We start from the raw sequence: 22,313 nt of genomic DNA on the forward strand, positions 1-22,313 counted from the left end.
TCCCTCAACATCAAGTCCTATATCTACCACAACATACAACTGCAAACGATGGTCAGTGTGCAAAGAGTCTTTTCAGCTGATTATTCCTATGTGTCATATTTGTAGAAGTGTGTAACTACCATATTACTACACATGGACATTCGTCAAGCCAGTCACTTCTCACATAACATTCTGCATGAAACAAAATGCAAAATAATTATACATAACGTGAAAACGCATGTGTACTTCACCCAACAAAAGATTACTGTGATCATATCCTCATTCATCACATTTTGATGGCAAGAAGCATTGAACTCACACACTCGAATCAAGTGTTTATTCGGGCAATAGGGTTCACTCGGATTTTAGATGTGATTGATTTCAAATCAAAATTCTGCCTCTCCATTCCGTGTTTTTTACAGAAGTAAAGGTGACTTGTCTTTTTATTTCCAAATAAGGATTACACATGTCTGAATGTTTGTACCAGTTCATGCTTCTATCATGTCAGTTTTATAGTGTTACCTATAGCCTACTGAAATACCATAGGTTAATTGAGTTATTGAAACAAAACAAGGTAAGGTGAGGATGAGATCATGATTGTTGCATGCACGTGTGCGTCTGGCTGCTTGTATGTGAGTGAGTGAGTGAGTGAGTGAGTGAGTGAGATGGGTTTTACGCCGCTTTTAAAAATATTCCAGTTATATCGCGGCGTGTCAGCTTAATGTGGGGGGAATGCCCGAAGTGATGCAGGTCTCAGACGTTTACAACTTCGGTGAAACCCACGAGCACGGTCTGTTGCTTACAATCCTAGAAACATAATCGGGGGAACCGGTAATCGAACCCACTAACATAGGTTTCTGGCGTGTCAAAAGGATGCAACTCTGCACAGCGAATCGCAGCGCCTCAGTCGACTGGGCCACCCGCCCCCCTTATGAGGATAATAGGACAAAAGTACAACATATATACAATAACAGTGGACATACATGTAGCTGACATTGAACTATGACATTGACAATGGGGACGGGTTTACAACAAAGTATTTCATGTAACCTCTTAGCCCTATGTGAAATATATGGTACAACAGTCCAGCTAACAGAAAGGTTTTGGAAAGGAAGGTGGCCATGATCGCAGTTTCTGGAACCACTACGGCACCGTTGGTCCAGGTACAACTAGTCATGTCAAGGGGTGGCATGGGAAACTAAGTCTTCAGAAAGCCGGCTCCCATCCCATCTGAAAACTGAGTTGTAATGCAGCTAAGCGGTGGTGGCAACAGACAGGTGCGCAAGGAGAAATATACAGAATTGGACAATGCCCTGGCCGTATACAAGAGACAAATTGATAATGTGCTATCGGTTTTGTTGTTGCATTATTACACACCCGACTGGTTCTTAATACTGAAAATTGTGTTTAAGAAGTCTTTGAAAGGCATAAAGAAGTGATGCACATAAGGAAGAGAATATATTGATATCAACTTCTTTATTATGAGGAACACAACGTTTCGGAGTATATGCTTACTCCTTCATCAGGTTGTGTGTTTAACGAGTTGATATATTTACTGGACAATAGAAACAGATTAGAATTGGCCACTCTTTAATTTTGATGCGTGAAACAACACGGGGTAAACCTATCCAAACCTATCCACTAGCCGGGCTATTGGGACGACCTCGAAACAATATATCCACATCAGTATGGAGTAGATCATACCTTTCATGAGATGATTCATTACCAAAGTATTGATATATATATCTTCAATTCAGAGCATAGTGATAATACGTGAATTACATAAACAGGCTGTGTATCAATCTCAGGGGACTTTTAGAAAGTCTTGCTGCTCAAGTGTAGAGATCACGTACATTACATCTTTAAGAGATCAACATTCTATGTAGCTGTATTGATTTAATTCATACAATATATATCCCGGATGCAAAAATACATTGAATCATTGAATAATAATATACACATTTTTACTCGTATTTCATTGAATCAGTATTGCTGAATGTTGCAAAAACATGTCTTTGTCACCTATGGAATCCTATAAGAGACAGGGTCGCTCGTACTTAACAAGCAAAACGTGTCAAAATTATTATTCAAAGCGCGACCATGCTAAGTATTAATAATAATTGCGCACAAAGCTTACCCAATTTAGATCCCCCAATCGACTTTTATTCATAGTAAATCAAAACATATTGTATTCAACTTTGTTGTCACTATCTGCCTCTCAAATCTGTTGATCTCGTGCAATTTACGAACGCTTCAGCTATTTCATTCTTGTGTAGTAACATGGGATATGTGTCGCTTTCAGATTGCCTGTCGGTAACTGGAAAATACTATCTATTTCATCTTGAATATTCATAATTCTCAATGACAGTTGTTCTTAACTGTTAGTAGAATACATGGCCACTACAAGGATACAAGAGGATATCTTATACCGTCAGCTCATACTGAAAGCCTTCCGTCACATATAAGTTATTTGTTTGTCATGTAGTTGTTTCTGAGTAGTACATATCTACAAGTCTATATTTGTTCATTATCCCCATCATGGCCGCCTCTCTCACGCCACGACATCACGACAGCGACTTGACAATCACTGTCACCATCACGACAGCGCCTTGACAATCATTGTCACATTCACGACAGCGCCTTGAGAATCATTGTCACCATCACGACAGCGCCTTGACAATCATTGCCACCATCATGACAGCGCCTTGACAATCATTGCCACCATCACGACAGCGCCTTGAGAATCATTGTCACCATCACGACAGCGCCTTGGCTATCATTGCTTTCTTCTCCTCTGTCATGTTGATGTCGCTGCCCACCACAAGTGTCATGCTGACAGTGAGGAGAGATGGGTTATGCACCCCGAACATCGGCCACAGTGGCTGACTAGAGTCTACATTGTCTAACGTCGACATCACTTTGTTCTCCTTCACATCAATGAAGACAATCTTCTTCCTGGCGTCATCATAGACAACACCGTAATGTAGTGTGTGTGATGCCCCTGCTGTGTTGGGGAGAGTGTCAGGCAGACACAGCACATGCTTCCCCTCCTTCCGTGTCACCCTGCATATCCCGCCGTGTGTAGTACAGTGGGTGACGGCCATGCTGCAGGAGCTGGGTTGTGTACCTATACAATGAGACACGTCCCTCTGCTCCTCCCTGCACACACCCACCTCCAGGATGAGGTACATCCCTGTGAGTGGTTTGTCCAGACTGACCCTAGACACCATCTCCCAGTACTGGGGACAGCCAGCCCTGGGGAGGGGGGCAGTGCTACATGTGCCATGGTACCTCTTCAGTCTCCCCTCCCCTGCAGGCCTGGTGTACGACTTCCTGCTGACCAGGCCTCCTTCTGTGTTGATGTGGATCCATTTGAGATTGACTCTGTCTTTGTCATACTTCAGATGTATACCTACAACATATGAATGTAGTTTACATGTACATAAACAAACAGTGATGACTTAGGTGTATCATGATATTTAGATGGTTTCGTGATTTATAAATAACTACAATCTACTCAACTACAAATAACGTAACATAAAAACAATCACATCACAAAAGTGAAGAAGGCCCTTTGATATATAACATATCAACATATCAACATTAGAAAATGATACTACACCATCATATATATTTGCGGATGCTATTTTGATTTACTTAGGCTCAAACGTTGCGTGATAATCACAATGAAGGCGATGACAGGGAGTTACTGCTCCCACACGTCGTCTTATAACAGAAACACGGTATAAAGAGCAACATGTACATTGCTTGGCAAACAAATAACACTATGTCACGTGACCAGGTGGTCTCATCCGGCAGCTGTGTGAAGTGTTCTAGGCGCATGCTTTGAACATCATTCAAACATTTTCCGGAATTGTCATTGTTGTGATAATGTTCTTCTGCTTTTTACATGATAATATACGCATATGGGCATACAGCACCTGACTTATTTGGTATACACAGACCAGCTTGGAGATTATTGATAAAATTGATTACCCGTCTTGTTGTGACAAGAAACTTCGTGCTGCACGTGCGAAATAGATAACGACTGGAAAACCATGGTGACACCGCTCTTGCTGAGGCGCTTTCGATTTGAATGTTCTCGTTTTAGAAAAGAGCAGACGATTACTTGGCACCGTCGTCAACATTTTAGTTCAGGATTATTGTGACGTCAAAGTTCAATGTACTGCCGACATTGATTTTGTGGAACTAAGAGGAAAGGCGCTCATCTTGGTTCAAGGAGAAAGGTTTGAGAGGATCTGTTACACAGCGACAAGTGGGAATGAAAACAATGGAAATATAACAAACTGTACAGTACCCGTTATCGCAATCGTCTTCACCGTATCTGTCACGTGATCACGCGTACGTCATTAGATATACCAAAACATTGATTTACCTTTTTGATTCATAATGAATAAAAAGATAATGACAAATTAATAACTAAGAAAACCTCTGAGAGACGAGGTACACATGCATGGGGATATCTTCTGGATGTGCTGGCCACAAGAACTAGGATACATTCAGGTTGAATAATAGTATAATGTTTCATGCGGGATTGGGGTGATTGAGTAACTGCATTTTGTTGTAACTCATAGTTAAGAATAGCTTGATGAATTAAGCCTGAAAATAATTGAGAGTGAGCAAGACACAGCATGATATATGGCTTCTACTATTAAATAAACATATTACGTTTAGATGAGATGTAACACAAACGTCAATGTGGCTCATACTCCAAGGGTAAACTATGCAGCACTGGATTTTACGTGTATTCTGCGCGGTGCACATCCCCTGGGGGACTTCGGAGGCAGAACACTAGTACATCCCCTTCACAAACATGTTTGTTGTAACAGGGGACATTATAGATTGGGTGAGTGAGTTTTATGCCGCCTTAAGCAATATTCCAGCATTATGGGGAACACCAGAATGCGCATTAAGTATTGTACCCATGTGGGGAATCGAAGCTGGGACTTAAACGTGCGACTAGAAAATGTTGGGGTCAATGACTGACCTGGCTGATTGTGTGTCATCGTACCCCGACAACGTTGATCGTTGCTGAGACCATCAAATACTGATGTTATCTGCCCAGACTCGATTACCACCGTGAATCGGGTAAAATATTGCAGCATGAAACATGAATCAACATTCACTCACTCACACAATATCAACTACTCCGCCTGACGGACATTAAATGACAGACATCTGTCAACCAACAAGAATAGATTATAAGAGCTAGGTAGTTGGATAAGGGGGAGTTGTGTTTCAACCACATATACAAATGTAATTCCCTGTGTTACTCGTAGTTAATAGGAACTCATAAACGTTCTGGCTTGACGTGTAATGGGATGTCCTCAGCGGTAGCGAGAACTTGTATCCGATTTTAATTAGATTGAGGTAGTCTATGCATGTGATTAATCCTGTTGTGTGTATTTAAAGTAATAATTGTTTATTAGTAAACAAGTATAAATATGCAGCTACTCGCCGACTCGTCTCGCATCAAAACACGGGGCTGTGTACTCGCGGGCAGATGGCAGATTAACGAGACTGATTAATAAGTGATTTCAGCAATTCGTTGCAAATTAGGTGTGTCGGAGTCGGAGTGCGAGACTTTCGGGTTAACAGGTCTAAAAAGCACTGATTTAATCGGCTGTCGGATTAACAAGTGTCGGATTAACGGGTCTTGACTGTATAGTTGCCATAGTTTTGAAAGTAAACAAAATCCGCTAAGCTATTCGGCCAATGCCACTGCATACGAATCTGATAAAGGCACTAGCAACTATGCACAGTAAAAAAAAATGAGTCACAAACAGGCCTTGTGCAAGTCGAGGATGTTATTCCCTTGTTGATTCGTTTATGTTGTCCAAGTGAAACAAAGTAAATATGCAATTAGTCTTAGAACTCACATTACGTAAACATGTTCTTGTCTTTATGTGTCTGTGAGCTCATAAACAATCTATAATCCAACCAATACACTTTATCAATATAATTTCCATGTCTCAGGTTCTTTGTTATTGATCTACTGACCCTCACTCACATTTACAATTCCTGTAATTCTTTACATGTCCCCAGACACAGGGCTATTTATCTACAGGCATGTAAAGTTTTCAGATGGTCTTTTAACATCAATGTTTCAGACGTTTCGGTATTGAAAATTTCAGTATCACCCCCAATAGTAAAGACCTGTTGCTGACGTTGTTAAAATCACCTTGTTATATTCTCACCTGATAACTATACCATTGACGTTTTAAGGGAACAAGCGATCCAGTGTTGAATTTAGGGATTTCTGCAAATCCCCTCACCTTCCAAAACTAAAAACGTATTGCTGACGCAGTTGTAATCACTTTGTATTCTTTAAACGATATGTTTGACATTTTCAGAACAGTTCTATGTCATCTTTTCTGTTTTGTTCCTGCTGGCAAGTTAAAATGGTTTCCAGTGTCAAATGCATCAACATTTCATTCTACTTCCGGAAGGTTTTGCAGATTGTATCTTGCAAGTAAGGAATCGTGCTTGTTGTGAAAGGTTAGATTATTTATGTGCATTGTCTTGGTGGCAAAAGGGGACAGGTCTAAATGAAAGTAGGTAAAAAATTGAGTCAACATTAATACTCAGTCTCACACAGTATGATTAAATATACAATATACTTGTATACAAATATACAAGTGTTCATTAGATTGTTTAAGTTTAAAATCTGTCGTTATCCAAATTAGACTGCAACGAACATCATGCTGGTTCCCGGTTTCCAATATGGTTCAACCTGTATGTTAATATCTCGTGCCAAAAAGCCACCAATGTTGTATCGATATCACATCTTGCTGTAAGTAATGAATATGGGTCATTTTGACACAATGACACACACACTCACCCATGGCCAACATCCGGTCTTCATTACTCAAGACAAGTATGGACTACACTAATATTCTGTTTTTACTTAGTCAAATGTGTACATCATTCGTTATATCGTAAAAGGGTAAATGATAAATGTACTCACATTTCAGCAGCATGGATGTGTCTACAGCTCCTGGATTCAACAGATGAACACTGTATTCACTGGCTAAATCTGCAACATCAATGTACAGTTTCTTGCATGAAATGTCAGTTTTGTAAGGATATCGTTCATACATGTTTACCATATTAATACAATTGTAATGTAAACTCGTCAGATTAATTTTTGGTGCATGATTATTTGAGGTCAAGGAAGACAGGAAATGCTTATTTACCACGCAAGAAATCCATGATTTGAGGGGCTCTCTTCTCGACTTTTTCCTTCTCGTCAATGCGCTGAAAATATAACAAATATTTCCTTATCATGGTCTGCCTTCAATAATGTGTGCGTTTAATAATTCGCTAATGAACGTTTAATATCTATGTCAAGAATAAGCCATTTATATAGAGACCACTCACTAACTCACTCCTCACTCACTCCTCACTCACTCACTCACTCAAAACGAAGGAAAGGAGGTCATTTCATTAACTAAGCATCTCCTGTAAAATGTTTTAAGTAATGTGATTACATTTTGTGATTTCATTGTTATAACACAATTCTGAATATAAGGTTAGAAAGTATCAATACGTGTGGGTTAATAAACAAACCAATTTCAAGCTTTTGATTTCAGCATTCAGCTGGTCTGTAAGCAGTTTGAGGCTTTCAATATGTTTCTCATCTGCATCAATTTTCGTCTTCAGTTCTGTAATGTCCTGCAACAAAAATCTTCAATATGATGTAACCTGACACTAGAGTTTACTTCTTGTGAATGTCTGAAGCAGTAAATGATTATGTCGTTCGGAAAATATCGAGCACTGAAGTGGCCAATCTGCACCCGAAGTTTGAGTTAGAGCTACCTCCCTTCTTTGTTGTTGACATGAGGAGAGGTTGGTGGTCAAGAAGTTCTGTGACTTGCTGTAAAAGGCTGGCTGTACCGTAATACGAGCAATACTATGGTGATACGTGGTCTTGAACGACCTGACTTGTGTCTTATCTACTTGCATAGTGCGGATGGGATACCTATCTGAAAACGTCAAAGCTCTGCAGCTTCCAATACCACTAGTGATTGAAGTACAGAGCCCATGGGTCCATCGAAATATGTAATAGGGCCTGTTACTCATTATTACTGCCACTGTATTGACCCATTCTATTACCTGCATGTTGTGCTTGTTAAACTAGAGCTACAATGTATTAATTACTCATTTATCTTGTGTAGTAATTTACTGATTTCACAAATTAGTTTTGTATGATCTGATTTCTTGGTTACTTACCTTATACCATGATAATATAGTAAACACAAAATAGTTAATGAACTGATGCTATCTCTCAAATTGATAAAACCAAACCATGACTGATCATATTAATTCCAGTCTGTTGGTCAATTTGCAGACACGAATTCATTATGTATCACCACTGACTATACTCACCATTTTGTGTTTCATTTCCAAGTCTGCAATAAAGTCGTATGTCTGCGTATCCTTGTCTGAAAGAAAAACGGATATGACATGATCAAAGGTTTACATGACTGGTCTAACAAGTGGAAAATTGACAAACTATTTGAAAGAGGTTGTAAAAGAATGCAGTATTAAACATCACATTCCATGAGCGAATGACCAACAGATATTTTCAGATATGAATACCTTTAACAGATTCTCCATCCATTTCACCCGTCAAAATTGCACCAAATTCTGATATTCTTGATTTCAGATTTGACAGGCTGCTGGTGTTGTAGACAGCTGTAGGTACATCATGTGTTTGTGGCATAACAGTGTCCAGGCATATCTGTGTCATCTTCCCTATACAACTCCCAAGATCCAGGATGTCAATGTTTGAGGCATAGAGGAGGGATTTGGCGATATAGTCTAAAACCCCAGTGCATGTCTTCCAATAATCTTCACTTGTGTTTAGACAAGCATGTAGAGTTGCCTTGGTCTCCTTTGTATGACTTTCAAGGGCGATCAGAGTTGACTTCTCTCTTTGATCAAGTTGTGATCTCAGAGTCTGGAATGTGTGGCCAATACTTTCTATCAAAGTGTTGTATGTTCTGTCGGTTGCTTCGCTTCCTTGCCTGATGCTCTGCATGTATGATTGCTGGCGAGCCAGTAACTTTGACAGCTCATTCTTATGATGGTCCAACTGGTTTGTTATAGTATCAGCAACCACATCAATATTCTCAACTTCGTGGTCAGCATGGTCTTCAAACCTACATCTCGCACAGATTAACTTCCTGCAGCTTTTATCAAACAGATAAAGGGAGTCATGTTTATGGATACCGCAAAATGTTGGAATGTTCGAGGCTGTCGGTTCCATGTCAGTGAAGTTTTGAACAACATGGTTCTTGGTAAGTTTGAAGCTGTTGTGCATGTTCTGGCAGTATTCACAGAGGAACTCTGCACATTCCTGACACCAACACACAGCCTGGTTCCCGTCATCTTCATGTGTACAGAGGAGCTCTATGGGCCGATGTTTGACTGTCAGGTGGAATATTTCCTTCTGTCTGACTGCATCCTTTTGGAGACGAGTGTCTGTGAGGTTGACCTTCCTATGACATGTAGAGCATGATATCACACCACCAGCTGCAGATGTCACACACGTCTCACACACAGCGTGTAGACAGGGCAGTAAGTAGGGCACTGGACCTTTCAGGGTAAACTGCAGCTGACAGACTGAACACATCGGAAATATTTCTATTCTGAAAGGCAGAAAACGTATATCAGCGGCTAAGATCTGTTTAATGTAGTGACACGTACCAATCCACACCAACATTCAAATTAAGTGTACACTGCGTTACAATATAACAGAGTTATCCGTGGTTGTTTTGCATGAATATAATTTAAACATGCCCAACATCTAAAATGTTTGAACTTGTAAACTCAAAGTTGCCACTAACAGTTCTATCAAACAAATATATGGAGGGTGCTGCTGCCTTGTGGCTAAAGTGATAGCTTGCCACGCCAAAGAGCCATGTTCGATTCATTACATAGATATAATGTTTTGTGCCCGTTCACTGTGTCTTGCTATATTTCCATAAGTATTAATGAAATGCCGTTTATTGCAGACATCCAGTAATCCTATCATAACACTGAAACACATTTACACGATATATGTACATTCAGATACACCATATATTTACTCAAGAAAGGCAGGTCCAATTCCTTCGCTCTGCATTAAGGATCACAAACACAAATATCATAGTAACAAAATTCGTGCTTTTATTTTTCCATACAATCAATATCGGTGCAGTGTTAAAATGAACATGACTCAACACATCACGCTTCTAAGGTTATCCTACACGAGGGAGGCTTATCTCTACATAACATATCAGTGGCTTATGTGGATTATGGTTTGTATGAATAACGACTGGACTGGTAGAAAAGTAGGAATGTGAGACGGTCAGGGTTTATATAATGTTGACACTGGCGTTGAATTCCTTTTTAGTCAGACTGTACACACTTACAAACCTGTAAAAAAAAGGTGAACTTTTCACTTATCACAACTGTCTCGAGTTCTGTTTACGTACTCACGCATACAGTTGCGTAAACACAAAATACCGGAGACTATTCGGCCAGATTTTTTAATATCAATTGATTTCATCCGCAATAAAATACGGACATTATCAAGATCGGGATCAAATCAGTCTTATTTTGATTATTATCTCAGGATTCATTAATATTACCGAAAATGATGTGATTTACTTCCTCAACACTTAAACATATCCATCGAAAAGTGAATTATTCGAGTTCCTGATCTGGGCAAACTTCAAGAAGGAAGTATTTGTTGATTAGCCTTAGATATGCGGGCGGTTACAAAAAAGATGACAAGTAGGGTTGATGCCAGCATATATATTTGTTGATAATTAGAAATAATATTGTTAACAAAACTGCCGAAAGGTACAGAGTCTAAAATATTGACAGAAAAAGGTTTCACATTACCATTACACAAATCTTATAACTATAGACATTTGTGTTGTGGTTATGTTTAACTTTCTCCGTTAATAATCCCGAAAGAGAAATAACTCATTTTATTACACCGCTATGAGGATTTTAGGTCACCAGCCCTTCCGGTCGTGACATATCCTTTAACATTGGCCAAGGTGGAATTCTGCAAACACAACACTACCACTGTAGTGAAATATATACATATATAGATTGATATGATCATATCAAAGTGAGTGAGTGAGTGAGTTGGGGTTAACGCCGCTTTAAACGATATTCCAGTTATATCGTGGCGTGTCAGCTTAAGCAAACCGGGATTCGAACCCACAACCATAGGTTTCTGGCGTGCCCAAGGGACGCAACTCTTCACAGCAAATCGCGGCGCCTTAGACGACTGGGCCACCCGTGCCCCTACTCCCCCCTCCCCCCATCCCCCCATATCAAAGACCATATTATAGAGTGAGTGAGTGAGTCAATGGGTGGGTGAGTATGTTGTGTGCAAACGATATCCTAGTTATGCATAACACTATAAAGGACTACCAGTTTTCGTTATATTCAGATGATTTCTGGTCATGGTCAAATATGACCCTAACTATAACCGTGAGGACATTTCGATCTCACACAAGTGTCATCAGGCACAAACAGTAAGTGGTTGGTGTTTTCACAGCACAACATGTAAACAGTGAGAGTTCGAAACAATAATAAACGGATTGAAATAAAATAGTCAAAGTTCCACGTGTATCCGCTGTTACGAATCTTTTGAATGGTGCTAGCATGGGTAAAGTTACAAACATGCTACATTCCAAAGAGTGAAAATTCAAAAGAACTGCAACTTGGTCGCCGAGTGTGGGACACGACACACCATCTCGGAATATGTGTGTGTGTGTGTGTGTGTGTGTGTGTGTGTGTGTGTGTGTGTGTGTGTGTGTATATACTGAACCAAATTAAAAACTTCACAATCCTAAAATTTTAACATTTTGACCAGTTATCATTGTGGGCCCTAATTGTGTATTTAAACTGTTAATGGCCACGTGTTGTCTTCAGATAACACCCGTTTTTGTGCAGGAGAATCGATCAAAATCATCGTGCAATTGGTCACGTAGCCATACTTGGTGGCAGTCATTAATATAAAAAAAAACACACGAGAAAACAAAAGTCTTTACGGCCATTTGTCATGCCACGCCTTTCAAATGTGCAACGTGAACCTGCCATCGGCATGTTGCAGACGGGAACGTCCGTAGCTGAAGTCGCAAGGACGATGGGTTGTAGTCGACGGACTGTTTATGCTTTACAGACGCGTCTACAGCAAACGGGTACCACCGCTCATCGCCCTCGGCCAGGTCGACCACGTGTGACGTCACATGCAGAGGATCGTCAGATTGTCTTACGTCACCTCCGTAACCGATTTTTGACGGCTACATCAACCAGAAATGAACTGTTTAGGGGTATACTGAGTGTGCAAACTGTTCGAAACCGTCTGAGAACTGCTCACCTTCAAGCATGACGACCATACTTCAGGCCGATTCTGACTCAATTACACAGACGTCAACGTCAATTGTGGGCACAGTGACACTTACGATGGACCTGTGAGGAATTGGAATCAAGTCGTCTTCAGTGATGAATCCCGTCATGAACGTTACGCCCAGTGTTGTGTACAGGAAGTTGACAGATTTCGAGGCGGAAGTGTCATGGTGTTGGGTGCTTTCTTTGGCACTGCACGTTCCAGACTTCTTGTCATCCGTGGCAACCTCAACGCTGCTGCTTACCGCGACTAGGTACTGGCACCAGTACCAACTTCTGCCTTTTATGTCAGCACATGGACCTGGTTTGATCTTCCAACACGACAATGCCAGGCCCCACACAGCAATTTTGACAAGGCATTTCCTTCAGAATGCGGACTGGCCGTCAAGGTCTCCCGACTTCAATCCCATCGAACACGTCTGGGATGCTCTTGGCAGAAGTCTGCGCAATCTCCAGAACCAACCACAGAATTTGCAAGATCTTTGCACCATTTTGCAGCAACAATGGCGTCGTCTTCCCAATCATGTGTTCACAAGCATCACAAGGTCCACGCAGAGGCGTTGTGTGGCAGTTGTCAACGCACATGGTGGCCATACACGCTACTGAACCTGTGTGCCATCAGATTCTCGTGCTTGGGACTTGTTGGTGTTGATAAACTGTTGATGTTATTACCGAATACCGTAGGTGCTTGGAACAAATTATGGTTACCACCCCTAATTAAAATCCTTCTTTGGATATTAATGTTTAAAAATTACCTTCTCTGATACATTTGTCCGTTGTATATCATTTATGGGATTACTTTTAAAAACGTGAAGTTTTTAATTTGACTCAGTATATGTATGATTGCCATGCTTGCATTGTACAATGTGTGAGACTTTTAAGAGTTTATTCTTCTTCTTCTTCTTCTTCTCGGGACGGTGGGATAGTATAGTGGTTAAATCGTTTGCTCTTCACGCCTAAAGGCTTGGTTTAGCGTTATGTGTAATGTGCTCTTTCCATTGGAGACAACCCAATGTTAATCCGGATTTCACGAAAAAATCGCACGTGATTAGTAAAAAATCAGCAGGTAACTGCGAATGAAACACGAGGTACATGGTATAGGTGATAAGGGACTGATATCTTCAAACTGAGACGTTGTCTGTGTGTAATTCAAGTTCTGGGTAAATACTCCTCATACATTTATGTCTACAAACAAACGACAGAGTGTTATGAATTACCTGATTTATACAATTTCTGATATTATCTCATTTGTTATTAATCTGACTTTATTGAGTTGCACTGCAACGGTCCGCGGCTGCTCTGCTTGTTTACTCAAATGTAGTAAAGCTTACCAGTAATCGTTGTCCCTTGTAAGTGAAAGATTCACTTGTGTACCGTTATCAGAAATATGATTCGCAGACGTACGACTGAACAACAAAATTTCGACGTTCTAGAGCGCACCAATGTAACAGTGTTAAAGAATATTCCGTCGTCCAATGACCATATGCTGAAAAAATGACTTTCTTACAGGGTAACGTTAAGCAGAGGAGGCTAATCATTTAGAAGATGGCCGTACTGTGTTTTCATTGTTCAGCTGTTTAGCTGTAGATTTACTTGTGCTAAAGTGAGTTTATCTCCATTCTATTGTGGCAACATTAAATATTTTGTATTGCGTGAAGCACGGCTCTAGTCCATTGTTTTGAATGGTTTGTCGATCTGAATTGGGAAAACAACGAAAACAAACTCAAAACCAAACACAATAAACTACGTTTATAACGAACACGCTCATAACGAACTGACGGATATAGCGAAATGTGTTTTGATCCCGACAATGTGCTGTATATTTGCTGCATATGTGCTGATATGCTTATAACGAATAACGGTTAAAATGTTCGTTAAGACCGTATTTTTCTGTATGCTACTGTATCTGCACGAGGTTTACTTCTTCACCGGGCGTCAAACCATCTAATTTGTTATGTAATGGTTATTGTGTTTTAAACCACCAACTGACCAAACAGAATCGCGCATTTTCCAAATTCATAGCAGATTGCAGTCTGTGTCACATAGATAATTCCACTGAGGCAATTAGGTGTAAACATACATTTGTTAGGCCTTGCTCCTTAAGTACATTAATAAATATGTATGTGAATAACAAATAGGAAGATGAATAATGTGCCTTACTTGCTCGATGTTCTGGTACCAACGTTCAAGTCTTGCAGATCTGTGAAAGGAATAACATGACACCATCACTTTTAGCAAATAACATGAGTATTTAACCGTAAAGTCGTATTACTGTACACTACATGAATGCGTTAAAACAAACGCACTTACTCAAAGATTCAGACACATCCTCGAAGGGAGCCATTTTACTCCATTTGAAAGGTTTAATATCAGCTAGTGAATACCTAACGCTCCTTGTTAAAAAATAGCTATTGCATTGATATATTGATATTAATATGTCATCTCAAAACCTCCGCGGACACTGCTGATGAACCGAGACGTATGAGGTATAAATTAATTGGTGTTCGAAGATATCACACGTTTGTCAAACTGTTTTTCTTTGTTAGACAGCCTTCTTTATTCGACTAAGAATCTCTAATGAAATTGTTGAGACAAGTCTACGTATCAACGTCTGAAAACCGAAAAGGAGCTTCAATAAACGAGGGCTGGTCAATGCTCTAGGCCTAACAAATCCTGCTGAGGTATCATGCAGGAGGCAGATGTACTGTAAGTCCCCGTGGTTCCCCAGCGAGGTGGCCCAGCTTTGGTTGCTGGTGGCCTATAGCCCGTGTTTTAAAACTGTATACATGATATTATTATGCACAAAATATTTCATAAATTGTTTTTAGATATTACTTTTCATCAATGACTCAGTTGTAAACATATTAACTTGGTCTCGTCGCTTTATGACTGAAATAATGCCGATGCGACGTTTAATTTTAACTCACTCACTCTTAGCCAAACAAACAAAACCAACAATATGTGAAAGTGTTTTTAAGTTTATTTATCGGTATAATCTCGCTGCTTTTTAATACCTTTCTCATCTCGATAGTGAAGCTTTTCATTTCCAGTCAGGAAGGAGTTTTCTGAAGCCACCCTTAAAAACCCATTCACGACAGCTTTGAAGTCATCGTTGTCGTCATGGCTCTTTCCACGAAAGCGTTCCTTCAGTTTAGGAAACAGGTGGAAATACCTTTGTTCCAAGTCTGGCGAGTATGGAGGGTCAGGAAGCTCTTCGAACCCACATTATCGCAAAGCAGCCTTTGCAAGCTAAGAGGTGTAAGAAGAGGCACCGTCATGAAGTTGTAGAACCCAAGCAGACTCCATTCCTTGACGCTTTTCTGTGATAAAATCTCACAGGCGATGACACAAATCAACAAAGTAGGCACCGGTTATCGTCTTTTGCTTTCTAAGTCATCAACAAGGCTCACATGCATTACATCCCAGAATACAGTGGCTATAACTTTCTTCCCTGATCTTAGAGACTTGTATGTCTTTGGTGACGGAGAAGTTGAATGGTGCCATTATATGGATTGCCGTCTTGTCTCGGGATCATAGTGGTAGACCCAAGTTTCATCACCTGTTACTTATCTCTGTTTCAACTCGAAATCCTCCTCAATTAGCTCCAAATGTTCTCTTCAATGTGTCTTCCTCAAGTTCAGCAATGGTAACACATCTATATGTTGTTGTTTTTCTATTTCCCTGATTGTATCTTCATGATTGTATCACCACTAATGATCATTGAGATGAGATTACACCATGCAATGCGAAAGTGAAAACGACCGTGAGCGATATGAATGTTTGAATCCAGTACCTCGCAGCATGATGTTGCACGGCATATAGCACGTTGGAGTTGGAAAATAAAAGGACGTCAGAGACGGCCAGGGTTATGGCCTCCGACAGGGTATAATTCTTCGCCAAAATGTATGTCTGGGATGAAATCATGGTATCGCGCTTGTGATGCCTTCCAAATCTCCGAGCAACCTTGTAGGAATTCCGATCTGTGAACACATTCGCTACAGGCTGTGAGAACTTGCCTATGTGACTTGCCTCATTGGCATGCGCTCATCACATGGACTGTTAGTAGTTAGTAGTTTACCGTCAGACATTTAGGAGAAAAACATACTGTGTTTTCTGTGTAGAAATAGGTTACGCTAGATTGAATTTAAAACCGAACGTGCCTTACGAGGTTTCAAATGTTAAATTTAGCGTAGTTACATCTAGAGGTAACCCAGCTCTACTTTGAAAACACAGTATGTTTATCTCCATTCTATCATGACAAAATACAACGCGAACTCTTTGGTGTTAAAATGCATTGAATGGACAGGTATGGGCTGAGTCCAGTATTTTGAGTGGGTTGTCAATCAGAATTTACAGAATTCCCGACAACAGTCTTAAATCACCGACAGGCACTGAAAGCATGTAGTAGGACACTTTGTGAGCTAAAATGAGGAGGACACACATACAAAAACTATGCAAGCCTTGCAATGATTTTGTTCTACACCACATGCCATTATTATGACGTCATATCGCACATTGTGAAGCACAATATATGACGTCACAATCGTATATAGAAAAGCGCCAAATGTCAAGATATCTGTTGACCTCGAAATTTGAAATACATTCTCTTTGAATTTCTCTATCGTTTTTTCTGCACGAAAGGTATTGTGACATATCGTTTGAATATTGTATCAACCGCAACTTTGCGTTTTGTAGCCTATAATTTTAGATATGATTTTGGAATATGCGTACAGACAATGACTGTGAAAGAAGTACTGATTATATAATATGGGCTTTCGTTTTGATGCGGCAGTCAAATCGTCTGTTTCAGTCAGAGGAGGTTTTCGTAATGCAATACCTCTGATAAACAATCAAAATCGGGTATTTTCAAAATTCATGGCAAATGTTCTTTCCATGTGGTAGAAATCCATCGTAGCAGCTTATAATTTGTTTTCGTAATATGCTGACACAAAATGAAAATGTGTGAACATAACTTTAATAACCTGAAAATGAGTTTAGCAGTAAAAATAATACTCGCATGACAAAGAATGACGGTTGCATGACAAAATGAGTGCACAGGATATTCTGGTAACCATTGGTTCCAGCAGCAACATTGGGGATTACAGCACCACACCAAGATCAAGAAGACACTATTCAGTGTGAGCAGTGGGTGTTGGTCGCATACATAATCCGACCTAATCCCACATGTGATCTATCGCGTTCAGATCTGGGGGAAATCAGAGCAATTCCTTGACAATAATGACTTTTGAAAGGAATTGCTGTTTGATCTTTGCAGAGTTGGGGCGGACGTTATGCTGCTGGAAAAACAACTGACGCTGAAAACGTCTCAGCAAAGGCTGCAGGACAGACAGCAGGATATTGTCTACATAGAATTGATCTGTGAAACTACCGTTAAAGCCAATAAGGTCACTCCTAAAGTGTGCGTTAACTCTCCTCACAAGATGGTAATGAGGCTTGGTTACGCGACGTCGCACTGGTCAAGGTCGGTTATGAACGATAGCTACATATTTGTTAATAACGTATCGGTCAATGGTTGTTTGGACCGAGTGGAACTTGTTTACGACAGCCTGTAACAATTCAAGAGCTGGATGCCTCTCTGCTAACTTCAACGTGCCACATAGTGATGGTACCAAGGTGAGCGTAACTTTCCCACTGGTAGCACGTCTAATGCAACGACAAGTCAATCGTTCAAACACGTATGACACATGTCAAAATAGGGACCTGCATCCAACCAACAGCACCTTGGTCACTGATAAAAAAATGGAAATGTCCTGGTGATGCCACCAAAGAGGCGTTACTGTGTCTCGGGGAACACCGGAACGTTTCACCACAACATTTATTGACATTCAACCGCCATGCAAATGTCAGGAAAATGGTATTTTTCAGGTTAAGTTGTTGAAAATAAAACCATGTTAGCTACGAAATATTTTCAGATGTTACAGTATGACGCGTGACTCGGTTTACATGACTTGCTGGTAAAGCGTGCGTTCTGCAATTCACACACATGCCAGATATACTAGAAACAAGAAATCAGGTACACTATAAGTGTAATTTTAATTATCATTTTTGAAATTGGCAAAGTTTTTGAAGGTATGTGCCCGTTAATATATTTACCTGGCATAGTGTAAGATAGTTTCGAATATTATTTGAGAGAAAAATGTTAACGAAGACAATATGGCGATTCCATTTCAAATTAGAGCTTAGTACTATCTGTTGTGGAGCTGACACACAAAGACAGTGTGTTTCCCATCTCCTTCGTTTCATTAGACACGAGTCAGTGTCTATTAACACGTTCAAACACCCACTTCTTCTCACAGCAATAAAATATTCCAAACTGCAAACTCTGATGTAATAATGGTATGCGATGCTATTTAATAGAAAAATGATACACTTGCCACTGTGGACATAATATACAGCCTCATATATGCCAATCTCCTTCCATCAGAATCCAATACATTCGCTCAAATATTAAACTGAAATATTAAATCTATATTTTATTGAAAATTACCTGAGGTGAAGGCTCGTCTAGGTTTTGCTGCTCGACTATATACAGATTGAAAACCCACTTGGTGAAATCACCCGACCATACAAAGGTTCCTGTTGTTATTATTACGTCCCAAAGTGTTGTAACAACAAATTCAATGTGTGTTATCAAATATCCTTGCGCCACTAATCTAGATTCCTGCAGTACTAATAGAATCACATGTCTGATTTATCATGTGTTTTGTTATATGCGGTAAGAGAGTGGACAACCTGCACATCAGCTGTTTAGAGTGAAGTCAGCTTGTTCAATATATATAAGGTATTGTTAAGATAATCCATTTTAAAATATGTTTGCTGCTGAGAATGTAACCGTTTCTACGCAAATTTGCCGCTGAAAGTACTATATGAACCTAGACACCAAGATGTACCGGTATGCATCGAATCTCGACCAATCGGTGACTATAACAGTTCATTGCCTCCATCGTGAAAGTGCATTGAAGAACCCACACTTATCGTCTCGTGGCATCGGTTTTCTCACGACGGAAAAAAGTGGAGCTTGAATTCTTTGTAAGGTGAACTTCTACATCCCAACGCTACTCATGTCTTTCGTCGTGACGCGCGAGCGTTCAGTTCATCCAGGTCACCGTTTTCTGACAAAATGGCTGGTCATATTCATCTGTGTAAAAACTATGAACTCCAAAGTCCACATACGACATAAGAATTTAGACTTGCTTTTACAAATTGCATAAAATGACTTTTATCGTATCCAGGCATTGTTGGGTTCTCTGTTTCACTGGGTTTGGTATGAAGAGACTACCAACGAGTTTTATGGTATTGATACCATAGGTCTACATGCATTAGCATCAATTCAGGAGTCAACAAGGAAGAAAATAGAGACATATAAATGCATTAATCAGGTGCTAAAGGGTTTCAAAACCTTAGGCTGTAAACTTTATATAATGTTTTACATATGTCAAATGTTTTTTTATTTACCAGCTGTTTTGCCTTGTTTATCATGCGAAAGCTGCAGGAGTAATTCTTCGATTTCGTTCTCCAGTTTCTCTTTTTGCTGTTCATGTTGATAATTCAGTTGTGATAGTTCCACTTTGAAGTGTTGATTAACGCTGTTGATTCTACGGTCGTGATCGGTCTCCGCTGTATGTAATTGTTGTCGCAATTCATCAAGTGCCTTAAAAAATAAAATAAACATGTATGTATGAAATACAAGCAACAATATTTGACTAGGAAGCGTGGGGCGATGAGGAACAAACTATAATTTCAATTTAATGATTCATTATATCATGGGTAGGTTTCACGGCTGAATAAAGCTGACAGACAGAAAACTATACACATAAAAAGACCGGTAGGTAGTACTTGCAGTATATACAAATTAAACATGAATATCGAAACAGAAGTAAAGGTCAGGGAGCTACAGGAACCGTGATTATCAAAATAGATGTCTCAGATATCGAAAATCAGCGTCTACCTGGGGATAAGGCCTTTTAGAAGTAACTTACCATTGGAGATATTTTGAAAATTAGCGAGCACGCTTATCATAATTTTCAATACCGGTGCCTGAAGCTTACTTACTAATTGTTGGATTTGGTCAAAATAAATAAATTTGGGATATTTGACACTCTTTTCTAAAGTGTCTCGTAGTATCACACACTAAAGAAGCTTTCATTTGCCAAAGGAAAGGGTGCTTACTGTCACGGGCGGACCACTGTCGTCCTGCGAAGAATTACAAAGTTATTTTGTACTTTAAAAATATATTTTTAAAAATTATGAACATTGCATATATGGTAGTTAAATCATTGTCAGTCGGAATCGTATTACCCACATCACTGTCCGAATCACTGATATTACTACTGAATAAATACAATGTTTAAGCCTGATTAAGTACATTTACCGTATCAACTCACACTCTCGTAACAACCCCATTTACCAACACCCTTATTGTCCCTTAGTTTCCCTATTTGTTAACACTGGCAATTTTAAGTCTACGTCTAACCCTCCCTGCCTGCCTAAAGATAAGGTAATTCAACTGGTTTATTTGGCCTTTGAAATGGAATGTATACTTACATCTTGTTTGGATGTCTCTGACTCAGTGTCTCCCGGCAGATATTTCAGGAAGGACTTTATAATGGCTGTACACTTGTCTCTATTCATGTACAGGTCGGCAGGGAAGCAGATGCATTCTGCTGCATTCTCACGTTGGTCGATCCTTGCCAGAAAACTTTGTTTCTTCTGACATACAAAGTTGTCTACAGTGGCGTGTACAACATTGAAATCAAATTTCGTATCCTCCTTCACATGTCTTACGATCAATCTCGCCAACTGGGTGTTGTATTGAATGTTCTTCTGGTTGAGTCCATCCCTAGCTGTAAAAGTCAGCACCAAGACAGGCCGTGTAGGGGAGAACACACACACATCACACAGGAGAGACGCGGGGACCCGTCCCTCCCAGGATGGGTCCACTATCTTCAGTAAGCTGCCTGCTGAGATGATGACTGTACGATCTCTGTCTGGTAGCTCCCTCAGCCTCTGTACTATGTGGGCATATTTTGTGGTGAGAATGCCTTCAGTAACGGCCGGAAAGATGCCAAAGACTGAAACAGCCACCAAAATTAGTATGATATAAGTTTTGAAATCAACTGAGTCACACATGCTCATCTTGAGCTGATGGTAATCAGCAGGTCGGAAGCTACGAAAGTTTGTATACATAAAGTCAAACAAATGTCGGAGTACAAATTTATATAAAAGTTTCTTAAAATGCATATATATGTGTGAAAGAGATGATCCTTATGATAAACATTGATTTTTTTCCCTTATTTAACTTGGAGATAACTAAAGAGATGGACGTGGCTTATGTACGTTTAAACATTTGGAATGTCAAGGCACAAAACCATATGTATATAGTTGTACAGTGTATATAATACATATATAACATATCACAAGGCACAACAAGAAACAGTTCATATGACAAAATCATACAGGCAGCATTTGATCAGGCGCAGCACATGTCAGACACAATTATTGCATGTTCTGATATCAGTGAGGAAGTCTCTATCTTACACATACATGATTGTCCCGATTCATCTGATAGAATCCTCACTATTTTCCTTTGGTCTGTTATGGAGACACTTCTTAAAGGGAGCATATCACCTGAAACAGGTAAAGCAAACGGTTTACTTTCAAATTGTACAGAGATGAACATGATGTATATATTATAGAACAGACAAAAAGCCTCACCAGATGTCAATACTGGATCATCCGAGTCAGAAAGGTCATCACAGGTCAGTAATGGAACTTCTCCTTCCGAGCTGTACCTGCTGGGCACACTGGAGTCATCACTCTCATCACTTTCACTCGTCTTGCTGGGAAACTGCAACTGCTCTGCCATGTTGAACGTC

General features: G+C 39.9%; 1 protein-coding gene across 2 annotated transcripts; it reads right to left on the reverse strand.

The window, feature by feature from the left end:
- Positions 1-1,228: 1,228 nt before the first annotated feature.
- On the reverse strand, positions 1,229-22,303 carry LOC139447247 (uncharacterized). Of its 2 annotated transcripts, XM_071228513.1 has the most exons (11): positions 22,153-22,303; positions 21,982-22,065; positions 20,983-21,509; positions 19,894-20,089; positions 14,578-14,617; positions 8,602-9,653; positions 8,389-8,444; positions 7,570-7,674; positions 7,197-7,257; positions 6,968-7,036; positions 1,229-3,391 (listed from the first exon to the last, which is right to left on the reverse strand). In XM_071228513.1, exons 1-11 carry the CDS (start codon positions 22,301-22,303, stop codon positions 2,736-2,738), a joined length of 2,997 nt encoding a protein of 998 aa, XP_071084614.1. In that variant the 3' UTR covers positions 1,229-2,735. The 2 variants fall into 2 exon arrangements, with proteins under 2 accessions (XP_071084614.1, XP_071084615.1); XM_071228514.1 differs by lacking the exon at positions 7,570-7,674.
- Between the last annotated feature and the right edge of the window lie 10 nt (positions 22,304-22,313).

The sequence above is a fragment of the Haliotis cracherodii genome, unplaced genomic scaffold, assembly GCF_022045235.1.
Source record: "Haliotis cracherodii isolate W230 unplaced genomic scaffold, xgHalCrac1.p SCAF_7, whole genome shotgun sequence".
Classification (NCBI taxonomy): Eukaryota; Metazoa; Mollusca; class Gastropoda; order Lepetellida; family Haliotidae; genus Haliotis; species Haliotis cracherodii.